This window comes from Staurois parvus, unplaced genomic scaffold (assembly GCF_062004578.1).
Source record: "Staurois parvus isolate SC_StPar_1 unplaced genomic scaffold, SC_StPar_1.0 ptg000425l, whole genome shotgun sequence".
NCBI lineage: Eukaryota > Metazoa > Chordata > Amphibia > Anura > Ranidae > Staurois > Staurois parvus.
In genome coordinates, this window is record NW_028318221.1 from 4,067,386 (window position 1) to 4,094,537 (window position 27,152).

A 27,152-nucleotide genomic window follows, 5' to 3' on the forward strand; every position below is an offset into this window, starting at 1 on the left:
CCCTAGGCGTGGTCGTCCTGTAAAAATGACTGCAAGAGCACAGCGCAGAATGCTGCATTAGGTAAAGAAGAATCCCAGAGTGTCAGCTAAAGACCTACAGAAATCTCTGGCACATGCTAACATTTTTGTTGACACATCTACAATAAGGAAAGCATTAAACAAGAATGGAGTACATGGGAGGACACCACGGAGGAAGCCATTGCTGTCCAAAACAAATATTGCAGCACGTTTGAAGCTTGCAAAAGAGCACCTGGATGTTCCACAGCACTACTGGCAAAATATACTGTGGACAGATGAAACCAAGATTGGGTTGTTTGGGAAGAGCACACAACACTATGTGTGGAGAAAAAAAAGGCACAGCACACCAACATCAAAACCTCATCCCCACTGTAAAACATGGCGGAGGGAGCATCATGGTTTGGGGCTGCTTTGCTGCTTCAGGGCCTAGACGGATTGTTGTCATTGATGGGAAAATTAATTCCAGAGTTTATCAAGACATTTTGCAGGAAAACGTATGACCATCTGTCCGCCAACTGAAGCTCCTCAGAGGATGGGTGATGCAACAGGACAATGACCCAAAGTATACAAGTAATTCAACAAAACAATGGCTGCAACAGCACAGAATGCGCCTTCTGGAGTGGCCCAGTCAGAGTCCTGACCTCAACCCGATTGAAATGCTGTGGCATGACCTTAAGAGAGCGATTCACACCAGACATCCCGAGAATATTGCTACACTGAAACAGTTTTGTGAAGAGGAGTGATCCAAAATGACTCCAGATCGTTGTGCAGGTCTGATCTGCAACTACAGGAAACGTTTGGTTGAGGTTATTGCTGCCAAAGGAGGGTCAACCAGTTATTAAGTCCAAAGGTTCACATACTTTTTCCTCCCTGCACTGTGAATATTTACATGTTATGTGCAATTAAACCATGGCAACATCTAATGTTTGTGTAGTATTATGTTCAGCAGACTGTGTTCTTCTATTGTTGTGACTTAGATAACGTTCAGAGCACATTTTATGCCCAATTCATGCAAAACTCCACGTAATCCCAAGGGGTTCACATACTTTTTCTTGCAACTGTACATCAAACTGGAACAACCGTCCCCAAACAAGGGTGGGGGCCTTCGTAAATAAACCCCCTTATGTCCTACACATACACACACGTAAAGTGATGTAGACATTCAACAATTCATACCTTCTGTCATGTGAATATAAAGTTTAAACACCCATGCAGACTTCATCACAGCAAGGATGGATTTATGTAACTAGGACAAGGTGGTTCCATAACTTTCACACCTGCCATCCTGTTCTTGGGAAATCAATATCTGCCTTGGCATATTTCATAGCAAATGGCTTATGATATCTGTGCTACCTGTGTTGATATAAATGTTGAGACATGTTCCTCTGAGGCAAACTGAAGAATTGGCTTGGATAAGGTAGAAAAGGTCTTCAATATTACAGAACCCAGTGCAGCTGAATGTGACTAACTACTGCTAGCTATACCCAAGCAATAATAAAATCCAGAATTTATCATTATTTATCAGATATTAGACTGGTTCACAATTTAATTTTATTAAATAAATGCTACAAAAGGATTCTCCGTCTTATTTTACAGTGTTATTTTCAGTAAACAAAGCTCCCCATAGCTTGTTCATAACTGTTCAAAAAGATTACCCTTGAGAATCTTCAAAAGGCAATAGAGCTGACCTATACTACTGGAACTGTCTTTAAAGCAGAACTCCAGTTAAAATGTTTATTTTCCCATGCAGTGGGGCTGTGCCCACACTACTCGGATTACCTGCTTGTTTTTTCCAGGGGCTTAAGGTAAAGCTATACATACCCCATTCTCTGAACTGTTCCTGCGGTCCTCTCGTCCGGAGCCCATCAGTGGGTGTGATTACATCAGGAACAGCCCATTCATAAGACCTCTAGCATGCAGGGGGGGCAGGAGCGGCAGACTTGCATTCGGAGGATCGGCAGATTGGAGAAGTATATCTCCGCTTACCGAACACCAAGACAAAAACTAGCATTCAACCCATGCAGTGTAGGCACAGCCCCACTGCATGGGAAAATAACCTTTTGCCTGGAGTTCTTCTTTAAAGCAGTCTAGCCAAACCTTTTTTTTCCATTTTTGATTAGAGCAAGGGAGGGTTAAAACTCAGATTTTTGTTTTCACCATCTGTGTCCCATTGAGATTTCCTTTCCCTTCCTTTCCTATAGCCTAACAGGAGGTGTGAGGAAATCCCTTCAAATTAAGGGAATTTCTTCAGGACTCCTACGTCACCAAATCAACTGCCCCTATTGGAAGATTCCCCTTCTATTACTTTTTTGAGGACAACCCAAAATTTGGGATTCTCTTGCACTTTCAATGGTAATGGTAAACAGGACAAATAGAGAGAGACAGAACAGCACAGACAGAAGTAAAAACTGACAAGAGTTCTAATCCCTCTCCACTCTATCCAAAATTAAAATAAAAAGTTTTGCCTTTAGTTATACTTTAAAAGAATTCCTACTTTTTGTCTGCGAGGGAAACTGCTAAAATATCTTAGCAGTTTCTTACCGTACTGGAGTGTGGTAAAATGCATCAAAAACGCACTGGAACGCGCCAAAAATGCACATGCGGAAATGCATCCGGAACGCATCTGGACTGCGTTTCTATAGTGTGAACTGGCCCTTAAGAAGGAGAGAAGTGTTCAATGCATCCTACTGATCCACTATGGTGCCTTTTAGTCGTAGATGGATTGTGGTCTTGTTCAGGATTTGTAACATTCAACATAATTGTGGTGTTGCCATGTTGGTTCAAAACAAATTGCAATATTGGTTATGCAGGCTTATCTGGCTTGTTACTAAAAAATTTTTACAAAAACATAGCCTAGCTATGACCACTACTTCCTCTCTCTCCTAAAAAAAAACATCTAAGTGGGCCTTTGCATTAACTGTTTTAGATTGTTTGAATGCACAGGCAAAGGCCTAAAATTTGACTTGGTATGGATATCAGTGTCCCTTAATCTCATCTGCACACAGACCAGAGAGGAACCACCAGGAGTCAATCAAGTATGCTGTATCACAAAGAAAAGAAGAGGAGAGTACAACATATAGAGGTATACACTGCTACTGCTCTTTCACTGTTCAATCAGGTTGGGGGCAAAGAGGAGACCTATCTTTATTGCAGCAAAGGAAAGTTAAGCCACCAGCATAGATGAACAGTATGGCAGGGCTGTTTAAATCCCAAGACTAGATGCACAAACATACAAATCCTTTGGTAGTTAAACATCTCCCACTTAAATAATTTAAAGTATAACTAAAGGCAAAACCTTTTCTAAATCGTGTAGAGGGATTAGAACACCTGTCAGTTTTTATTGCTGTCCGCGCCCCTGTTAGTGCCCCCAGCACAGCCAGAAAACTGACCACACTGGGCTTGATAGGTTTGTATACCCAAGACCAGTAAGTGGATTCAAATATGCTTGGGACAAACATACTCACACCAAAAATATATTACAGTGAAGGAAATAAGTATTTGATCCCCTTCTGATTTTGAATGTTTGCCCACTCACAAAGAAAAGATCAGTCTAAAAATCGAATGGTAGGTGTATTGTAACACGGAGACAGAATAGCAACAAAAATTCAATAGAAATGCATGTCTAACAAATTATGCACTGATTTGCATGTTCATGAGGGAAATAAGTATTTGATCCCCTTCACAAAACATCACTTAGTACTTGGTGGCAAATCCCTTGTTGGCAATCACAGAGGTCAGACGTTTCCTATAGTTGGGCACCAGGTTTGCACACATCTCAGGAGGGATTTTGGCCCACTCCTCTTGGCAGATCCTTTCCAAGTCATTAAGGTTTGGTGGCTGACGCTTGGAAACTCAAACTTTCAGCTCCCTCCACAGAATTTCAATCGGACTAAGGTCTGGAGACTGGCTAGGCCACTCCAGGACCTTAATGTGCTTCTTCTTGAGCCACTCCTTTGTTGCCTTGGCTGTGTGTTTTGGGTCATTGTCATGCTGGAACACCCATCCACGACCCATTTTCAATGCCCTGGCTGAGGGAAGAAGGTTCTCCAAGATTTGACAGTACATTGCTCCGTCCATCATCCCTTTGATGCAGTGCAGTTGTCCTGTCCGCTTAAGCAGAAAAACACCCCCAAAGCAGAATGTTTCCAACACGTTTGACAGTTGGGATGGTGTTCTTGGGGTCATAGGCAGCATTCCTCCTCCAAACACGGCGAGTTAAGTTGATGCCAAAGAGCTCAATTTTGGTCTCATCTGACCACAACACGTTCAACCAGTCCTCCTCTGCATCATTCAGATGTTCATTGGCAAACTTCAGATGGTCCTGGACATGTGCTTTCTTGAGCAGAGGGACCTTGCAGGGCACTGCAGGATTTCAATCTTTGTCGGCGTAGTGTGTTACCAATTGTTTTCTTGGTGACTGTGGTCCCAGCTGCCTGCAGATCATTGACAAGATCCTCACGTGTAGTTCTGGGATGATTCCTTACTGTTCCCAAGATCACTGACACTCCATGAGGTGAGATCTTGCATGGTGCACCAGACCTAGGGAGACTGACAATTGTTTTGTGTTTCTTCCATTTGCGAATGATTGCACCAACTGTTGTCACCTTCTCACCAAGCTGCTTGGCGATAGTTTGGTAGGCCAGTCCTGCCTTGTGTAGGTCTACAATCTTGTCCCTGACATCCTTAGACAGCTCTTTGGTCTTTGCCATGGTGGAGAGTTTGGAATCTGATTGTTTGATTGGTCCTGTGGACAGGTGTCTTTTATACAGGTAACAAAATGAGATTAACAACATTCCCTTTAAGAGACTGCTTCTAATCTCAGCTTGTTACCTGTATGAAAAAGACACCTGGTAGCTAGAAATCCGGCTGAACGATAGGGGATCAAATACTTATTTCCCCCATGAACATGCAATCGGTGCATAATTTGTTAGACATGCACTTCTTTTGAAATTTTTGTTGCTATCCTGTCTTTCAGTGTTACAATACACCTACCAATTGATTTTTAGACTGATAATTTCTTTGTGAGTGGGCAAACATTCGAAATCAGCAGGGGATAAAATACTTATTTCCTTCACTATAATGTGTATGTGTATATATATATATATATATATATATATATATATATATATATATATTGCTTGGCCATTTTTCTGCTGTCATTCTTCTATGTCTCTATAGCATAAGTAAAAGCAATAACTTACCAACATTTGTGGGGAAGAGTCCTTCATTGTTTATTTGAACTTCGATCCAATCCATCAAAAGATTCATGTACTCTGGAGCAGATAATGCTGTAGGTTTTCGATATTTGTTTTCATCTTGCCATCTATATTCATATTTTGGACCACCAGACATAATAGGACAAGACTGCTCAGTACAGCTGTCACTGACTGTACCATAAATAAGATTGATACGGTTGAAAAAATCCACAACATGAACTGCCACCCAGTCATTTAAGTCTTCTCCATGTGGTAGCTGAACAGCCAACTTCAAATCTAGACCTGCATTGAGAGATGCTTGGGCTTTCTTATGCAACTCAAATCGCTGCGTTCCTGGCTCAAACTTCCGCTTGGGGCGGAATGTTCTGTCTTTGTTAAAAACCTGTTTGAGAGGATTTGACATGGCAGCAAAGGTTAAAAGACCCCCGTTTGTTGTATCAGCTTTCTATTTGTCAGTCCAAATGACTGGTTAACAATAGCTTTTGATCTAGAAAGAAATGCAAATAAAAAACAAAAAACAAAAACATTGTTAAACAAACCAAATGAAAGGTACAATTATAATTTATGCATAATATCCTTTAACTATACTATTAAAGCAATGTATTTGTAGAGCTGAAACACACCAAGTTGAACTGAATTCACCTTTTAGGAAAAAAAAAAAAAAAAAAAAAATTTACATTTTTGCAGATAACAAAATGTATATTTATTATACCCCTCCAACCCCCCCCCCCCACCCCCTGCATCCTGCACCATCTCCCTCTCTCCAATTTACTACCCGTACCTCTGTACAGCCTTGCAGTTTGAGCCAAGGTTCACACTCAGGCGATGCGGAATTCACACTGGTTTCTGTGCGAATTCTGCACTGCATCATAATCGCACCCAGTTCATCACTGCGGGTGTTCATGTCAAGTTAATAACACCCTAGAATCAGTTCACAAAACCTGGTGCGGTGTGCAGAATCGGATCGCATGGGTGTTAATTACCCATGCAGCCCGATTCTAGTGCGGTCCAAAAAAAAAAAAAAAAAAGAAGGGATCCTGCACCTTTTTGGCAGGGATGCAGTGCGATTTGAGCCATACAAAATGTATGGCTCAAATTGCACTGCACATAATTTGCATGTGATTTGCACAGGAATGTTCCTGTGCGAATCACATGCAATGTTCCGCACTGCAGAAGTGTGAAACCACGCTGAAACCTGAAGGAAGATTGAAGGGACTACAAGCGTGCTGATCTGCATGATCATAGTCCATTGACAACTACAAGCCTCTCTGCCAAGGTGGAAGACGGGATTTGTAGTTTCTTCTTTCACAGACCTCTAATGAATGATGCAGCTATGCATATGTATTTTAAATGACAGTGGCTGCAGGGGAGATGAATCTCTACAGGTAACACATGCATTATCACAACACAATTTAAAAAATGGACTTTTGGCTCAACCTACTTCACCTATCTCATTATTAGGAAAATATTAAAGCGGTAGTAAAGGTGAAAACAAACAAAAAAAAACCCTGAAAAGGTAAAAAGGCATAAAGTGCTAGTATACATGACAGTGTACATAATGAAAGACTTACCTTGAAACGAAGCCCTCCAGCGGCGCGCTGTCACTGCTGCAGAGGCTTCCATCTTCACCCGGTCTTCATTCCAGGTTTGCGGGCTGTGGCCACTTGACTAGCCGAGCTGCGATGACATCACGGGGATGTCATTCTTCACCGGCTACTGCTCCCTAGAATATCTCCTAAACAGTGCACGTTTAGGAGATATTCATTTAACCTACAAGTAAGCATTATAAGCTTACCTGTAGGTTAAAATAAAAATACAGAGTTTTCTACCAGATTACCCGACACGTTCAGAAAATAACTGAACTAATCCCCGACAAATCTTTATTCATGCTTATTTAAAAACACACAACAAACATAAATAATTAAAAACTCTACCCATCATGCCATTGTGTCCATACATATTTGAATAAAATTAGATAGAACACACACACACACCTCAACAAATCACAGTGTGGGCTGGAGGGGGCCCAGGCGCCAGGTCATGGTTTCTAGTCGCCATGGCAACTGGGCCCCCTCCAGCCCACACTGCCCCAGGCCATCCCCACCATGAGAATACAGTGATTACTGCTAGCGACTACAATAGCAATAATCGCATGTAAAAATCAGACTAGCTGGTTGTACATTCAGCTTGCCCAAACATGGTTCGAATCTCAGCCGGTCCCTGCTGAACCAGCCGAGATTCGAACCATCTGTGGCCAGCTTTGGCACATTGTTCATTTTGTACGGCAAAGCAGAACCGATGCACCTGCATTGCACCACACCAATATGCATGTTAACGCATTACCTTGTGGAATGCTGCATTGGAAATAATGCTTCAAATCCATTTTTTGTTCATATATAATATACTGTATAAGCGTTTTAAAGTGGTTGCAAAGAAAAAATTAAAAACCCAAACATGTCTATACTTACTTGTCTGTGCAATAGAATCGCACAGAACAGCCACGTTCCTCCTTCTGGTACCCTGCCAGTGCTTCTGGCTCCTTCCTTTCTTGCTGGTGCCTCCAATAGGAAGAAGATTCCCATGGGGGCACCTGTGCGGGTGCCTAAAAAAAAACCAGACAGTGGGACTCAGTCCCACCCCTCGCTCCCTTGTCACTGGCGTTGATTGAGAGGAGCGAATGGCTCCCACTGTTATTGATCTGCCCAGTGAGAAGGGACAAAGCAAGGAGTGTTGCAGCTCTCATGCACAATGCTGGATTGCGATGGGGCTCAGGCAAGTATAAGGGGGGCAGGGGGCATTCTGGTACACAGAAGGTTTTATACCCCAATGCATAGAATGCATTAAGGTAAAAAAAAAAAAAAAAACCTTGAGGCTTTCGAACCAATTTAAAGCAATGCACATCAATGCAGGACAAAAAGCATGTGTTAATGCAATGCATAGCAAAGAAGTGTTGGGACGCTCAGTAAGCAGATATTTCAAATTAAAAAAATAAATAAATAAAAATGTATTATTCATGGAGCTATGACTTCCATTGTTATAATTGTTATTGTATTAAATATACAGATTTGTAAATTAGCCACAAGAAGGTGAATTGATTCAGTCTCCCTTCTGAACAGCCATTGAGATATTATAATCGGCCACACAGAGAGCACGTTATTTTCAATGAGTCAGCAGACTCATCATGAGGAGTAGCACAGCACAACCACTGTGTAGCTCAGCAAAGCAAGAAGCAGAACTGGAGAGTGTAAAGCACATATATCAGCTACAATGCACATACATAATTGCAAATTATACACAGAAACAGGTTTTAAACATTAACACATACTCAGAAGATTTACAATATCTTATTTACATGTTTAACAAATTAGCCCCATAGCAGAAATGTCAAAATGGCTATGGATATTACTCAATTAATTCAGAAATCACTGTATTGCTTATTATACAGAAAATATTTTTGGTTGGTAGGGAAAACACTCAAACTGAGGAGGACCTCCTGGCAATGAATATGCTCCCTACCCTTATGGAGGAGCTCCGTAACTCAGGCTGTCATGGAAAACGACCTGGGGAAAATTAGTTTAGAAATTAGAAATGTATGCAAATAGCAGGGGATATGATGGGGGAGGGGTCAAAAATAAAAGCTGCTATGGGAGCACAATCTGTAGCAAAATTGTGACACTGCCTTAGTCTACACTGGTGCACACCAATATGGTCTCATATGTCTCATCCCAAGTTAAGAGGTACAAAAGGCAATAAATATATAGTGCAAGTATAACAGTATATATAGAGAAAATAACAGGAAATGACAAATGAGTTATATAAAAAAAAGTTATTGCCCCATAGGTACATCAGACAACATTCAGGCAAACAACCAGTAAGTTTAATAACGGAGTCAGTTAGGCAGCACCCATTGATTACATGGTTAAGGATCGGAAATTGCAAAATTGATGTGTTGCCAGGGTCAGATCAGGAGACAGAACAGAGTGCCTCAATTCTGTACAGTCAAGCACTGGAGACATGGCATGACATTCATAAATATGGTTGTAAAACAGAAAATTTATGAACGACCAATGGAGCCAAAACAGTACTGCAACAGAATATTGGGAGTTTAGCCATGCCAGATATATAAGGTGTGGAAACAGATTGGCCTCAGTTAGTCATAGAGAAAGTCCCAATTCAACCTTGATGGAATTTGACTAGCAGCCCATCAAGCAAAAGATCTGTCAATCAGGCTAAACATTATTATTATTATACAGGATTTATATAGTGCCAACAGTTTGCTCAGCGCTTTACAATATAAGGGAGACAATACAATTACAATACATTTCAGTACAGAAGGAATAGGAGGAACCTGCTCGTGGAGCTTACAATCTAAACATCACATGGGTTCCATATAACGTAGGCAGGAATAAAATATCTCTGTACTGTTTGTGTGTAGAGCGCTTCGTACATTGATGGTGCTAAAGTAGTACCTATAATAAATATATTGTACATTCACATCAGTCTCTGCCCTCAAGGAGCTTACAATCTAAAGTCCCTAACTCATTCATACATATGCTAGAGCCAATTTAGACAGGAGACAATTAAAATGGATATTAAAAACGCAAAAAAAAAACAAAAAAACAAAAAAAAACCTTACACTTACCTGCTCTGTGCACTGGTTTTGAACAGAGCAGCCCCAATCCTCCTCTTCTCGGGTCCCCTGCTGGTGCTCCTGGCCCCTCCCCCCTGTCCAGTGCCTGCAGAGCAAGCATCTTGCTATGGGGGCGCTCAAGCAGGCTCGCTCCTGAGCCGCTGCTCTGCATGTCCATTCACACACAGAACCACAGCCCGGCCCGCTCCCTCTCCCCCCTCAATGGCTTACTAACTGTTTGACAGTAGCGGGAGCCAATGGGAAAGTCCCAAAAGAGCCAAGGCTCTCGTACACATCGTTGGAACGTGATGGGGCTTAGATAACTATTGGGGGGGAGGGTGCTGCTACACAAAAGGTTTTCCCCCTTCATGCACAGAATGCATGAAGGCAAAAAATTTGAGCCTTTATAACCACTGTAACCTAAAAGCATATCTTTGGAGTGTGGAAGGAAACCGGAGCACCCAGAGGAAACCCACGCAAGCACAGGGAGAACCCACGCAGGTAGTGCTGTGGCTGAGATTTGGACCAATGACTCAAGTGCTGCTAGGCAGAATTGCTAACCACTTAACCACTGCGCTGCCCCCTTTAGTGCAAGGAAGAGTGGAAAAACTGGAGACATATTATAGATTATGCCAAAGTAGTAAGGGTTGTAAATTGTAGACAATAAGAAAAACCATACCTCAACCTCCTATTACAGTATCATACACTATTTCTCAAAGGATATCAGTGGTTTATCAAATTTGAAAAATTGTGGACTTATATACTGTAGGTAGGAAAGCACATGGAAATGTAAAAACCCATAAAAAAGGCAGACAAGGTTGACAACATGGTCAACACACAATGACAAACCATGCACAAGTCCCAGCATGGACCAAATGTTGAACCAGGTGACACAATTTCAAGGTTTAAAAAGGAACAATAAACTTATCTAAGCCAAAAAGTTTAACTAAGAAGGCAGAGTATAATGAGCATTGATTTTTATTCTGGTGATCCCAAATTGGATGATGGTATTCTCACACCAGACCAATATCAAACATTAGGCGAGTTACACAAACATGTTCCAGGCATTCTTTAGTGAGACATAAGGCTAATGGGCATTGAAAGTGAAATACAAACAGAATGGGAATCCCCATCTGTAGGAAATCTTATGATGTGATGGTCAGAAGCCTGACACTTAATGGTTGATGCAGATATGCCTGTGAATAACTGGTGACCAAGTCCTTGGAAGGACATAGTGGGAAACTCACCTGCTGCTTGAAGCAGTTGTATGGAGTGAAAAGAAAGAAACTTCACAATACCATCTCTTGGTGAACCTGATTGTTCTATCCCACAATAAGGGCACTGTGTACTCGCTGAATCTCTAGTCTTTTTACAGAGAGACAGGATGAGAGTTCTTGAAAGTGTGGCAAAATTGGATTGGGCACACATTGTAGCTTCTCGCCTCACCTATATAGTCAATGATCTTACCCCTAATTTGTTACGCGCATCCATTGTTGTTGCCCAAACTGGACAAGGATACACAATCATGGGCCAATTTTCATCCGAACTCTATTAAATGTTGACATCAAAATAATGACTAAAATTCTTGCCTCCTGGCTTAATAAGATTCATGCTCTAGTTCACGAAGACCAGGTCAGCTTTGACCCTCTTCATCAAGCAGCAGGTAACATTCGACGTACAGTTCTCATTACTCGCTTTGCATGTCAACAATCCCAGCAGTTTTTGCTGCTTTCTTTGGATATTCACAAACCTTTCAACATGCTTTTCTGGCCATATCTTCAAGCAGTTTTATGACACGATAGAAAGCTGTGGGCAATCATTTTCTGTCCTGATTTGAATCCTTATATATCACCCCTTCAGCTTTAGTAAGATACATGGGCTATGAGTCCTCTACCTTCCCAATTTTCAAAGGCGCTAGTCAGGGGTGCCCCCTTTCACCCCTCGTTCGTCATTGCATTGGATCCCTTAGCGGCCCAAACAAGATAACACAAACATCAAGGGAGTAGCTATGTTCACGGATGATATGTTACTATACATTACATTCCCTCAACACTTTACCCAACCTTCTTTCTCTTATGCGCAATTTTTCAACTTCTGAACTTCATGTAAACCAATCCAAAAAACGAGCTTTGAACGTCTCCCTATCCTGGTCTTCTTATGAGCTTTTGCACACACAATATTCCTTTCAGTGAAGCAGTTTGCTTCTGTATCTGGGGATGTCCCTTACTTCCTCTTAGCGACTAACTACCCCTCCCTTATTAACTCATTGAAACGTTTACTAGACTCCTGGGATGAAACTCATTTTATGGTTGGGCCATATCTATGCTATTAAAATGGCTTTCCTTCCTAAGCTATTATATCCTTTTAGGGCTAGTTCACACTAGATGCAGTTCAGTGCGCTTTTTTTCCTGCATCAAAAATGCATGCAGTATTTTCCATGTATTCCAATGGCCCTGGTTCACACTAGTGCAGTCAGTTCCAGTCAGTTTCTGGTGCGAAAAAAAAAAAAAAAAGTAGAACATGCTGCATTTTTTCTGCACAGAACCATACTGGGACATGACAAAATGCATTAAAACTGCACCGGAACTGCGTGTGGTGTGAACTGTAAGCAAAAACGTATCTGGAATGCATCCAGAGTGTATTTTTGTAGTATGAACTGGCCCTTAGGGTCCTTCCCATTTCTGCCAGTACCCACCTCCCCCCACCCCCCAATCCTTTGCAGTGGCTTGTTCTAAAATGTAGATGGGGTAGCACTAGACTGTGATTTAATACATATACCTAAAAGTGGGGAAGGTTTGAGAGTTCCTAATATTACCCACTATTATAAAGCAGACCAAATTGTCCCTTCGGCCCAGATACCCCAGGACAAGGCAGTGCCTCTATGGACTTTCATTGACATTTTAGAGAATAATCTGATCCCTATTTCCACTATATCTTGGATCCCTCTGGTGCAGTATCCAAAACCTTTAAACTTGGTCTTGACTCATACCCTTACAGTGTGAGACTTCATCAAGTATTCAGCAAGGTTAATATCTCCACATCTCCCACACTTGCCACTTTTTAATTGCCTTTTGTTACCTCACAGGATGGAAAGTCCTCAAGAGTTTACGGTGGAGTGTAAAAGGCTTTATGACGGTCTGCTCTCTGCTAAGGGCAGTGGTCTCCAAACTGCAGCATGGGGACCGAATGTGGCCCTTTGCTTGTCTGTATCAGGACCTTGGGGCACTATTCTATTCACTGACAAACAATAGGGCATCATTTCTGCCGCTGACACCAAGAGTGGGTCAGTATTCCTTCCACGGACACCATTGAATGGGTACAATTCCTCCCAATGACACAAACGATGGGGCACTATTCCGCCCACTTACACCAACGATGGGGCAGAATTCCTTCCATTGCCACCAATGATGGGGCATTAGTCTTCCCACTGAGAACAACAATGGGGCACTAGTCCTCCCACTGACAAAGACAGAGCAGTGTTTACACCCACTGGATGCCAGGACATTTTCTATTCCCACTGACCCTAGTCTGGCCCCCTTAGGAGATCTGTTTGTACCAATATCTCTGTGACTCTTATGAGATCCCCGAGTCAGAACGCTGTCATTATCTTCAAATCCACCACTCTTTTAAATCTCTGACTAAAAGCCATGAACATCTGTTATCCACCGCCTTTAGGACATGATGATGAACGTGTCCCACAACCCAGGGGTCTAGTTTCACTGCTATACTGTTCCATACTGAATAACACTGGCATGCAAACATCCTCGTACTGTTCTAACTGGGAAAAGGACATTGGTTCAGCTTTGCCATCCGAGGATTGGCGTAAGATGTGGGAGGCTTTATTCAAATCATCCCGTAACATACAGTCAGGTCCATAAATATTGGGACATCGACAATTCTAACATTTTTGGCTCCATACACCACCACAATGGATTTGAAATGAAACAAACAAGATGTGCTTTAACTGCAGACTGTCAGCTTTAATTTGAGGGTATTTACATCCAAATCAGGTGAACGGTGTAGGAATTACAACAGTTTGCATATGTGCCTCCCACTTGTTAAGGGACCAAAAGTAATGGGACAGAATAATAATCATAAATCAAACTTTCACTTTTTAATACTTGGTTCCAAATCCTTTGCAGTCAATTACAGCCTGAAGTCTGGAACGCATAGACATCACCAGACGCTGGGTTTCATCCCTGGTGATGCTCTGCCAGGCCTCTACTGCAACTGTCTTCAGTTCCTGCTTGTTCTTGGGGCATTTTCCCTTCAGTTTTGTCTTCAGCAAGTGAAATGCATGCTCAATCGGATTCCGGTCAGGTGATTGACTTGGCCATTGCATAACATTCCACTTCTTTCCCTTTTAAAAAACGCTTTGGTTGCTTTTGCAGTATGCTTCGGGTCATTGTCCATCTGCACTGTGAAGTGGCGTCCAATGAGTTCTGAAGCATTTGGCTGAATAGGAGCAGATAATATTGCCCGAAACACTTCAGAATTCATCCTGCTGCTTTTATCAGCAGTCACATCATCAAAAAATACAAGAGAACCAGTTCCATTGGCAGCCATACATGCCCACGCCATGACACTACCACCACCATGCTTCACTGATGAGGTGGTATGCTTAGGATCATGAGCAGTTCCTTTCCTTCTCCATACTCTTCTCTTCCCATCACTCTGGTACAAGTTGATCTTGGTCTCATCTGTCCATAGGATGTTGTTCCAGAACTGTGAAGGCTTTTTTAGATGTCGTTTGGCAAACTCTAATCTGGCCTTCCTGTTTTTGAGGCTCACCAATGGTTTACATCTTGTGGTGAACCCTCTGTATTCATTCTGGTGAAGTCTTCTCTTGATTGTTGACTTTGACACACATACACCTACCTCCTGGAGAGTGTTCTTGACCTGGCCAACTGTTGTGAAGGGTGTTTTCTTCACCAGGGAAAGAATTCTTTGGTCATCCACCACAGTTGTTTTCCGTGGTCTTTTGGTGTTGCTGAGCTCACCGATGCGTTTCTTCTTTTTAAGAATGTTCCAAACAGTTGTTTTGGCCACGCCTAATGTTTTTGCTCTCTCTCTGATGGGTTTGTTTTTTTTTTTCTTCAGCCTAATGATGGCTTGCTTCACTGATAGTGACAGCTCTTTGGATCTCATCTTGAGAGTTGACAGCAACAGATTCCAAATGCAAATAGCACACTTGAAATGAACTCTGGACCTTTTATCTGCTCATTGTAATTGGGATAATGAGGGAATACACACACCTGGCCATGGAACAGCTGAGAAGCCAATTATCCCATTACTTTTGGTCCCTTAACAAGTGGGAGGCACATATGCAAACTGTTGTAATTCCTACACCGTTCACCTGATTTGGATGTAAATACCCTCAAATTAAAGCTGACAGTTTGCAGTTAAAGCACATCTTGTTCGTTTCATTTCATATCCATTGTGGTGGTGTATAGAGCCAAAAATGTTAGAATTGTATCGATGTCCCAATATTTATGGACCTGACTGTACTTCCCCTCAAATTCTTTCAAAGTTATGTTGCCTTGGTAGGATTGCTAAATGCCTTCCCCCTGTACCCATCAAATTGCTTTTGGGGTTTCTCAGTCTTGGGTGGCATGAAACACATATGGTGGACCTGCCCTAAAGCGCAGTGGCTTTGGATAAGGGTATACACGTTGGTCAATATGATCATTCATACAGTCATGGCCGAAATTGTTGGCACCCTTGATATTTCTCCAGGAAATCATGTATTTCTCACGAAACGTATTGCATTAACACATGTTTTGCTATACACATGTTTATTCCCTTTGTGTGTATTGGGACAAAACAAAAAAAGGGAGGAAAGAAAGCAAATTCGACATAATGTCACACAAACCTCCAAAAATGGGCTGGACAAAAGTATTGGCACCCTTTCACAACTGCGGATAAATAAGAATGTTACAAGCATGTGATGCTCCTGTAAACTCACCTGGGGCAAGTAACAGGTGTGGGCAATATAGAAATCACACCTGAAAGCAGATAAAAAGGAGAGACGTTCACTTAACCTTTGCATTGTGTGTCTGTCTGTGCCACACTAAGCATGGACAACAGAAAGAGGAGACGAGAACTGTCTGAGGACCTGAGAACCAAAATTGTGGCAAAATATCAACAATCTCAAGGTTACAAGTCCATCTCCAGAGAACTAGATTTGCCTTTGTCCACAGTGCGCAACATTATCAAGAAGTTTGCAACCCATGGCACTGTAGCTAATCTCCCTGGTCGTGGACGGATGAGGAAAATTGATGAAAGATTGCAACGCAGAATAGTCCGGATGGTGGATAAGCAGCCCCAAACATGTTCCAAAGACATTCAAGCTGTCCTGCAGGCTCAGGGAGCATCAGTGTCAGCGCGAACTATCCGTCGACATTTAAATGAAATGAAACGCTATGGCAGGAGACCCAGGAGGACCCCACTGCTGACACAGAGACATAAAAAAGCAAGACTACAGTTTGCCAAAATGTACTTGAGTAAGCCAAAAGCCTTCTGGGAAAACGTCTTGTGGACAGATGAGACCAAGATAGAGCTTTTCGGTAAAGCACATCATTCTACTGTTTACCGAAAACGGAATGAGGCCTACAAAGAACAAAACACAGTACCTACGGTAAAATATGGTGGAGGTTCAATGATGTTTTGGGGTTGTTTTGCTGCCTCTGGCACTGGGTGCCTTGACTGTGTGCAAGGCATCATGAAATCTGAGGATTACCAAAGGATTTTGGGTCGCACTGTAGGGCCCAGTGTCAGAAAGCTGGGTTTGCGTCCAAGATCCTGGGTCTTCCAGCAGGACAATAACCCCAAACATACGTCAAAAAGCACTCAGAAATGGATGGCAAAGAAGCGCTGGAGAGTTCTGAAGTGGCCAGCAATGAGCCCAGATCTAAATCCCATTGAACACCTGTGGAGAGATCTTAAAATTGCTGTTGGGAAAAGGTGTCCTTCCAATAAGAGAGACCTGGAGCTGTTTGCAAAGGAAGAGTGGTCCAAAATTCCGGGTGAGAGGTGTCAGAAGCTTATTGATGGTTATAGGAAGCGACTGATTTCAGTTATGTTTTCCAAAGGGTGTGCAACCAAATATTAAGTTAAGGGTGCCAATACTTTTGTCCAGCCCATTTTTGGGGTTTTGTGTGACATTATGTCATATTTGCTTTTCTGCCTCTGTTTTATATTTGTTCCAATACATACAAAGGGAATAAACATGTGTATAGCAAAACATGTGTTAATGCAATACCTTTTTTGTGTGAAATACTTGATTTTCAGGAAAAATATCAAGGGTGCCAACAATTTCGGCCATGACTGTATCAACTTGCGGAAAGATCCCTGGGAAGCACATTTACACAAACCGCAGATTCCATTCTACTGGAACGCACCCTAATCAATCACATTCTCATTGTGATGAAGCAAATGATTGTGTGGTTGTGGAAAACCCCAATCCTCAGTTTCGAGGAGGTCAAGAGTAGGGTTCACGGAACGCTCACCAATGAAAAGCTGACAGCAATTCTTAATGACTCGCAAGACAAATTCCTATAGGTTTGCCAACTCTGGCTTGACCACTTCCCTTCACCTCAATTAACCTCAACCTCCTAGAATTATAGGCACTTTATATTGGGTAGACAAGAACCCCTGGGGTACCGTACCCCCTCCCCCCATATTCTCTTATCTCCTGACCCTCTCCCTCCCCCTTTTTTGCCTTTTCTCTAAATCACCGATACGTTCTCTTCCCATATCCAGCCTGCAGCCCATCACTTTTTTTCCCTCCTTTTTCTACATAATTTTCTTCGGAATGCCTTTCTACTTTCCATTTTTTGGCTTCTCCCCTTTTACAACCCCAGTGAGGGAGAAAAGATCTGATCTTCCTCTCTCTTTTCAGGTGGGCCTCCCCGTGCTGGGTTTTTCTAGGATCCAGAACTGACCGTTGCTCAAGAAATGTGATATTGCTTCGACTTCTTGATGGGTTTTTTTTTCCCATTCTTGCTCACATTTAAATACAACAAGATCATTTCCAAGTTTCTGTGACATGGTTTGTCGTTAACCAAATATCTGAGCCGTACGCTACTGTTACTAGTTTGAAATGTACTCTCTTTGCACTGTATGTGTACTACTAAGTGAAAGAAGCTTACCAATTAGATGTGGCGGCTGCTTTAGTTTTCTATTTTTAGTCTTTTTCCCTCTGTTTTCAACTGGTGATCTGGCAAGTAAAGTAACACACTTCCTGTATTAGAGTGCCCCCACTCTGGATGAATGCGTGCAGGAGCATTGTTTGTCTGGGGGGGGGGATAAAAGTTTTACATAAGTAAAAGCTGATCATTGTAAGTACCTCTAGTCAACGGTAAATGGTTTGTCACAACACTCCTAACTGATACATTTGCAGGAGTGCTTGCTCTTTTGTAAAAAAAACAAACAAAAAAAAAAAAGCAAAAAACAGACTTACTGGCCAGATCACCAGGTGAAAATTAACCACTTTCCTACCAGGCACTTACACCCCCTTATTTACCAGGCCAATTTTCAGCTTTCAACGCTGCCGCACTTTGATTGACAATTGCGCGGTCATGCAACATTGTACCCATATGAACTTTTGATCATTTTTTTTTTCACAAATAGAGCTTTCTTTTGGTGGTATTTAATCGCCACTGGGCGCTTTACTTTTTGCGCTATAAATAAAAAATTGCCAAAAATTTGAAGAAAAAAAAAAAAAGTTTCTTTGTTTCTATTATAAAATTTTTCAAACAGGTAATTTTTCTCCTTCACTGATGTGCGTTGATGAGGCAGCACTGATAGGCGGCACTGATAGGCAGCACTAAAGGGCACTGATAGGCAGTACTAATGAGGTGGCACGGATAGCCGGCACTAATATGCAGCACTGATAGGCGGCACTGATAGGTGACACTAATGATGGGTACTGATAGACGGCACTGACTGGCATCACTGCTGGGCACTGACTGGCACAACCGCTGGGCACTGACTGGTGGCACTGACTGGCAGCACTGCTGGGCTGCACTGGTGGGTGGCACTGGTGGGCGGCACTGGTGGGTGGGCACAGGTGGGTGGCATTGGTGGGCACAGGTGGGTGGGCACAGGTGGGTGGCACTTCTGGGCACAGGTGTGTGAAACTGCAGAGTGGCACAGGTGGGCGGAGCTAGTGGGCGCACTGCAGGGCACAGGTGGGCGGAACTTGCGGGTGGCACTGCTGGGCACCGATCATCAGTGCCCTGATGATCGGTGCCGATCCCCGCTCTGACAACTGCCGGTTCTCGGCAGTACTTTCCTCACGATCTGACAGCGTGAGGAAAGTGCAGCCGAGAACCGGCACTTGCATTTCCCTGTGATCAGCGTGTCATTGGACACCGCTGATCAGGTGGTAAAAGGCCGCTGTGATTGGCCTTTTACCACATCACGTGATCAGCTGTGTCCGTAGGACACAGCGATCACGGAGATCGCCGGGTGCGCGCCCCCTGGGGCGCGCAGGAGAGTGCGTTCTGGGGGGGCGTCATATGACGTCCACTCAGAACTGGCCGGCCGCAGTGCAGCCGTCATTCGGCTATCTGCGGTCGGCAACAAGTTAAAGAAAGCCTAAAAAAAGAAAACAGATGCAGCCATCACATCTAAGAACTGGTAACTCCAATATAAAAATAATTTTGGTCTTCAGTTTTATACCACTTCTACTTTTATCCAACTTATCTGCATATTGTTCCAGGTCAGTGATTTAGAGGAGCAAGACAACCAACACATTTAAAAAGAACTTGTAATGCTTGGGATAGTTGGTTCTATTTAAATGAGACCTTAGAAACAATTTTTGTACGCCTCTGAAAACAGCTCCATGTTAGTCCATGTGTACATGCACATTGCGATTTGTATTTTAGGGGTATAAAAAAATTCCCCAAACTTATATTCATAGAGAAGCGTACTGGCATATTTTGTGCATAAACATGCAGAATTGTATTTCTAGTTTCTACCAAATGTACAGCACACAGTATTCTAGCCACTAGCATGAAATCACATGTAAACACAATGCATGTAAATATGCACCACAACAAGCATTTTTTATGCTGAATTTTTCCGCCAGCACATGGAAGAAAGGTCTAGTGTAAATAGGATTATTTTTCTACACCTGTGGGCATGAAGCCTAAAGCAGAAAGGGAGTTAAGCTGGCCACAGATGGATAGACTTTCAAATGAATAGACTTTCAAATGTAAATTCTAGGAAAAGTTGTACAAACATTCTCAGAACATTCGAATGTTCAGAAGATTTTGTCTGCTTTTAACATTTGCATTTGGAATGAATACACTTTACCGAACAAAAACCACATACACTGTTAGAAAGTAGTTTGAGAAAAATTTTCCATCTTGCTACTTCTAATTTTCTCGCCACTGCAGTTGAAAATGAACTTCAATATGATACCTCTAATGATTAGAAATATCATTTGAAATTCTTCCCAAGCAAAATAGTTTTTTATTTTTTGTACGTTTAACAGTTTCCCCCCACCGTTGGTCCTGCCCCCCCCCCCCACCATTCTGGCCCAGGCCAGAATGTCTTGTCTTGTCATGGTTTTGCAGCCTGCTGGGATACTTACAGTGGGGCAAAAAAGTATTTAGTCAGCCACCAATTGTGCAAGTTCTCCCACTTAAAAAGATGAGAGAGGCCTGTAATTGGCATCATAGGTAGACCTCAACTATGAGAGACAAAATGAGAAAAAAAATCCAGACAATCACATTGGCTGATTTGGAAAGAATTTATTTGCAAATTATGGTGGAAAATAAGTATTTGGTCACCTACAAACAAGCAAGATTTTTGGCTCTCACAGACCTGTACCTTCTTCTTTAAGAGGATCCTCTGTCCTGCACTCATTACCTGTATCAATGGCACCTGTTTGAACTTGTTATCAGTATAAAAGACACCTGTCCACAACCTCAAACAGTCACACTCCAAACTTCACTATGGTGAAGACCAAAGAGCTGTCGAAGAACACCAGAAACAAAATTGTAGACCTGCACCAGGCTGGGAAGACTGAATCTGCAATAGGCAATCAGCTTGGTCTGAACAATTTAACTGTGGGAGCAATTATTAGAAAATGGAAGACATACCAGACCATTGATAATCTCCCTCGATCTGGGGCTCCACGCAAGATCTCACCCCGTGGGGTCAAAATGATCACAAGAACGGTGAGCAAAAATCCCAGGACCACACAGGGGGACCTAGTGAATGACCTGCAGAGAGCATCAGTAACACACTACGCCACCAGGGACTCAGATCCTGCAGTGCCAGACGTGTCCCCCTGCTTAAGCCAGTACATGTCCGGGCCTGTCTGAAGTTTGCTAGAGAGCATTTGGATGATCCAGATGAGGATTGGGAGAATGTCATATGGTCAGATGAAATCAAAATAGAACTGTTTGGTAGAAACACAACTCGTCGTGTTTGGAGGAGAGAGAATGCTGAGTTGCATCCAAAGAACACCATACCTACTGTGAAGCATGCGGGTGGCAACATCATGCTTTGGGGCTGTTTCTCCGCAAAGGAACCAGGACGACTGATCCATGTACAGGACAGAATGAATGGGGCCATGTATCGTGAGATTTTGAGTGCAAACCTCCTTCCATAAGCAAGGGCATTGAAGATGAAACATGGCTGGGTCTTCCAACATGATAATGATCCCAAACATACCGCCCGGGCAACGAAGGAGTGGCTTCGTAAGAAGCATTTCAAGGTCCTGGAGTGGCCTAGCCAGTCTCCAGATCTCAACCCAGAAGAAAACCTCTGGAGGGAGTTGAAAGTCTGTGTTGCCCAGCGACAGCCCCAAAACATCACTGCTCTAGAGGAGATCTGCATGGAGGAATGGGCCAACATACCAGCAACAGTGTGTGTCAACCTTGTGAAGACTTACAGGAAACGTTTGACCTCTGTCATTGCCAACAAAGGATATACAACATAGTATTGAGATGAACTTTTGATATTGACCAAATACTTATTTTCCACCATAATTTGCAAATAAATTCTTTCCAAATCAGCCAATGTGATTGTCTGGATTTGTTTTCTCATTTTGTCTCTCATACTTGAGGTCTACCTATGATGCCAATTACAGGCCTCTCATCTTTTTAAGTGGGAGAACTTGCACAATTGGTGGCTGACTAAATACTTTTTTGCCCCACTGTACATCACATCTCTTAGGAAGCTGCAGTAACAGGCACAGAGAGGGACCAGAGGGGAAGGCCCCCCATTTGTCATTGTTAGCTGGCTGCCTGCACCCAGTTGAAGAGGACCAAGATGGCGAAGATGGCCCCAAAGTCACCTGAACAGCAGATCGAAGCAGGACAAAGCTGGATTCAATGTGTGGGAAAGTTATGCGTTTCTTAGAAAGCACAGCACTACAGGTTAGAGAAAAAAACATGAGGGAGGAGTTGAGTACAACTTTAACTTTTTCACTGCCAGGTCCATACGGCGACCTACAGCACTGCTTCAAGCAGGCCATGTACGCACGCTGTAAAAAACTACATTCCTCCTCTCTTATAAGCTCGTGGTCACAGTCGCAAACTCTGCTGAACAAATCAATAGCTCTGATTAGTGGTTGACAATCCGGTGATCAGAGCTACTGACCTAAAATGTGACCCACCCCCACCCGCTGATGCTGTCACCACCTGTAACATTTCTCCCCCCTACTTCCCTGCCTCCACAAAACTACCACTAAATTGCCCCCTGCCTCCACTCTAACTTTCCCTCTTCCTGTACTGATCGAACCCCCTCCTCCACCAGCACCAATCTTGGCACTGACTCACTGTGTCTTCCCCTCAGCCGCCAGCTTCCCTCTTCTACCCTCACGCCGGCTGCAGGGGAGCCCCAGAAGAATAACTAAAAGAAATCCACCCCCCCTGCAGTTAACCCCCACTCATCAGATCCTCAGCACCCCCTCAGTGCTGTGCTTCTGGGATTGGAGGCTTTCCCTCCTTCCCCTCCCACAGTTTCTGCTGGGACATACAGAAGCTGTCAGGATGGAGAGGTGTGTGAGTGTGTGTTGATAAACATGTGTTTACCAGCCCCCTTTCATTTCTTGAATGCACATGGTGAGCAATCATTACTGATTGCTCCTATGTCCATTCATCATTGAAGCATTGTAACACGGTTTACTATGATTCAGTTTTGCGAATGAATAGAAGTCTCTATACAGAGATTTCTATTCATTCATAAAAAAAAAAACAAAAAAAACAAAAAAAAAAAAAACCACAGTAAGGCTTTGCTCACACAGGGTATACTACAGCATACACCCCTGCAAGGCCATGTTTACTTGCATGGGGATGCAGAGGTGTTCCATGCATCTCCATGCAGACAGTCCTATTGATTTAAACTGGGAAGTAGCAACTGCAAAAACACAGCCACTGCTCCCAATCTGACATCCGTGTGGGTCCGGGTGCATGTCCCTGAGCTCACTGTCTGCATTCAGGGCCATGCACCCACACCCACCCACATGTCAGATTGAAAGCAGCAGCTGTGCCCGTGCAGCTGCTGCATCCCAAATGACATGAATTGGCACTGCCTGCACAGAACACCTGGGTGGGTAAACATGGCCCTCCACAGGCATACACTTTAGTAAGCTCCATGTGAACAAGGCCTTAGTAGCAATTTAGCAGGAATTTTTTAAGTTATGTGTGTTGTGTTTGTGTACACTAATAATTAGGGATGCATCGTTACCGCTATTTGAACAGGAATGTGATTCCTGTCCAAATTGTATGTGGTTCCCCTACTGCTCCTGCTGATCATAGCCTGAATTCACACAGGAGCAGTGCAGGAAACCTCCCTGCAGGCATCCCATGCTTAGTGGAGAGTGGGCTTGTGGATAGGTATACTATGGAGGCAGATGCTCCATATTCTCAATGGTAGGAGAGGAGAGAAAGTGCAGGGATTTGAAATCCCTGCTGCTTTCTCTCCTTGCATGGATGCAGGGCTTTTGATTGGTCAGCACCATCACATGGACAGTGCTGGCCAATCAGTTGCCCTCTAGCCCGTACTGTTATTGCTGCAAGGAGAAGGGGAAGAATGCTGCAGGGATTTCAAATCCCCAGACCTGTGAAGTGGCTTTCTCTTCTCTCCTTGCAGATGTGAAACATGCAACATGTTCCTGCAGTGGCTCGGTGATCCGAGCCCTGTGTGTGACAGAAGTATGAAGAGAAGTGCCCCGTACCAGCCGTCACTTTTTTTAAAAGAGCGTGGCCGTACGCGGCTCAAACCACACAGCTGCGTCATTCATTCACAGAGTTCTGTGAATGAATCAATAGCAAACACCAACATCCTTTGTAGATGTCAGCTTGTAGTTCTGACATTGTGAAACTGCCTGCCCGAAGAAGTCCTCCATGGCACCAGTAATTTTACCTGCAAAAAATGTGCATTTATTACTAATTTTTTTTTTTTGGTGAACTTATCCTTTAGCCTTGGTTCACATGGGTGCAACCGGTCATGTGATTTGACAGTTATAAATTGCATGACAAGTTGCACCCTATTGTCGGCAACAGAATTGTTCAAATCGTTGCGAATCTGACTTTGCGGTGCTGCACAGATTTGAAAAAAAGGTTCCTGCACTATTTTAGGTGCGACTTGCATAGACACCGGTGTATGAAGTTGCACTGGCATGCAGCTTTGAAATGGTGTGCCTGCAAGTGATGTCGCACGACTACAAGTCTGATCCATTGTGAACCAGGGATTACTACCTGTATGTTCTGGTAACGTACATAGAAACGCCCATTTCTGCACTTGTTCCTAAAAAAGCATGCTGTGCTTGTGCTGGCTAGGTGTGTGTGTGTGTTTTTTACTCCAAAAAAACTAACAAATTTTCTAACTGCCACAAAAAAAAAAAAAAGTACAGAAACTTCTTTTACATGTTTGATGCATATATAGCAGTCCATTCATGTGAATGGGCTGCCTTATGCTGTAGCGCAAAAAAAACAAAAGTGCATATGCACATCGCACAGGTGTGAATGGGGCCTAACATTTTTCCAGCCATGTAACATATGTGCTCAGATGGGCTTGGACGCCCACATGCCGCACATATGTATCATCTGGCGGCTGCTGTCTCTGTGCTGACAGTGTGCACACTGGGTATGTTGTAAAGCACTGCGTAAACTGTTGGCGCTATATAAATCCTGTATAATAGTAATAATAATACTCCCAGCACAGAAACTGAGCTGTGAAAGACAATTCTTTGCCCTGTTAATCAGAAGCTGGCAGGACTCCTGATCGTATGACCACTGTCAGCCAATCACAGTGGTCACATGATTGGCCCATCTTTTCCACCCCCCGTTTAGAATCTTTTAAAAAGGGACGCCAGCGTGGGCACGAAAGGGCTGAATAAGTCAGTGCCCCTATTTGCAGCAGAAGCTCAGATTTAGGAATAGAGCAAATAGGGAGGAAGTGCCTGGGGCCACCCCTTTCAGGAATTATCTGGAAATAAAATCCGTTTTAAGTTCTGCATGACCTTTGAATAGCACTTGCACAATTTGCGGGTGTAATAAGTGTACAGACTCCTTTTCCTGAACTAAAACACAGGATTCGGTTTCTGTAACGGTTACTGGTTCAGCCAGGTTCACCAAAGAAAGAAATAGAACGGCAAATATGTGCTCCCGGCGACCAATCAGAAACCAGCATTGCAGCTTCACCTACAGCAGTGGCGACTCTGTAAAACTTTATTACACCACATGGACAGAACAAAAGTGCCGGCGAAAACCCAGCGGAGACAAAACCTTGTAGCCTTGCAGCGTCCACCTACAGGCTCCATGGCCTAGAACTACACAATTCCGTATTACACACTACACGACACACTTTTACCAAGAACGCTGCTCCCTCCTCCTCACCCCTGTCTGACGATATGGCCTCTCCACATCCACACAAGTCTTAGTCGCACTGCTCCGAAGGGAACCGGTTACGTTCGCTGCCAGAACACCTCAAACATCCATTATCTCTCGCTAAACTTCTGAGGTGTGACTTCAGAGCGCTTCCGCCCAGGCTTCCTTCTCTGATTAAAACTCGTGAGTCCCCACCGGCTCCGCCCCCCTCCAGCGCTCTCTTCAGATGACTAAAGATGGCAGCAGGGAGGGATGCAGTGAGGGGAGAAGAGGAAGGATGCTGGGCTTCTGCATTGTGTACGAATGGGTGAATTACAAGCCCCAGCCTTCTTCTGGACTATATGAAACCTTCTCCAGTTTTGAACCATAAGCCTGACTTCATGCCTAGCAAGCAATTATCTAGGCAGCTTCTAAGCACTCTTATATGATGATTTCTACTTTCTGTTAGAAAACATCCAAGAGAAGACTCACGTTTCTTAATACATTTACGCCAAAATGCTAAATCTCTTTGGTAAAAAAAAAACAAGTCTATATTAATTGGTTTGTGCAAAAGTGATAGCATATATGAACTATGGTATACACAGTACCTTGAAAAAGTATTCATACTCCTTGAAATGTACTCATGTTACAACCAAAAACGTAAATTTATTTAACCAATTCAATACCGTGCAATTTTACACCTTCCTGCCCAGGCCATTTTTCACGTTTCAGCGCTCTCACACTTTGAATGACAATTGCGCGGTCATACAACATTGTACCCAAACTAAAATTTTATCATTTTCTTCACACAACTAGAGCTTTCTTTTGGTGGTATTTAATCACCACTGGGGTTTTTATTTTTTGCTAAATTAACAAAAAAAGACCAAAAATTTTGAAAAAAAACACACGTTTTTCTTTGTTTCTGTTATAAAAGTTTACAAATAAATAATTGTTCTTCATAAATTTAGGCCGAAATGTATTCTGCTACATGTCTTTGGTGAAAATAACCCAAATTAGGATGTATTATTTAGTTTGTAGGAAAGTTATAGAGTTCACAAACTATGGTATAGATCTGAATATTGATCAATCCTGAAGTACTGACAGCCAATCTAATTTCTTGAGGTCCAAGAATGTCAGAACAGTACAGATATCCCCCAAATGACCCCTTTTTGCAGAGTAGACAGTCCAACGTACTTCATAAGAGGCATGGCGAGTTTTTTTAAGTTGTATTTTTTTTGTCATAATTTTTCGGAAAATGAAAAAATAAAAAAAAATATTTTCACTTTTTTTTTTACATACTGTCACCAGTGCAGTACAGCATCATCATATAACTGGCATGGTGGTGAACAGGGACACTGACTGGTGACAGTATGAAAAAAAAAAATATATATATATTTTTTTTTATTTATTTTTAATTTTTTATTACATTTTTTAAATTTTTTTAAATATTTTTTTCAT

The 27,152-nt window shown here is 42.8% G+C and overlaps 1 protein-coding gene across 2 annotated transcripts in view; it reads right to left on the reverse strand.

The window, feature by feature from the left end:
* Positions 1–25,911, reverse strand: part of MOB3A (MOB kinase activator 3A) — a 49,446-nt gene extending 23,535 nt beyond the window's left edge. Inside the window, exons 1-2 of one of the 2 annotated variants that reach the window (XM_089687447.1) lie at positions 25,725–25,911; positions 5,220–5,721 (exon numbers count right to left, since the gene is read on the reverse strand). In XM_089687447.1, the coding sequence (XP_089543573.1) occupies positions 5,220–5,637 (418 nt within the window). In that variant the 5' untranslated portion in view covers positions 5,638–5,721; positions 25,725–25,911. Of the gene's footprint in view, positions 1–5,219; positions 5,722–7,702; positions 7,725–25,724 lie in introns of those variants that run through there. The other variant, XM_089687448.1, reaches the window with a different exon arrangement.
* Between the last annotated feature and the right edge of the window lie 1,241 nt (positions 25,912–27,152).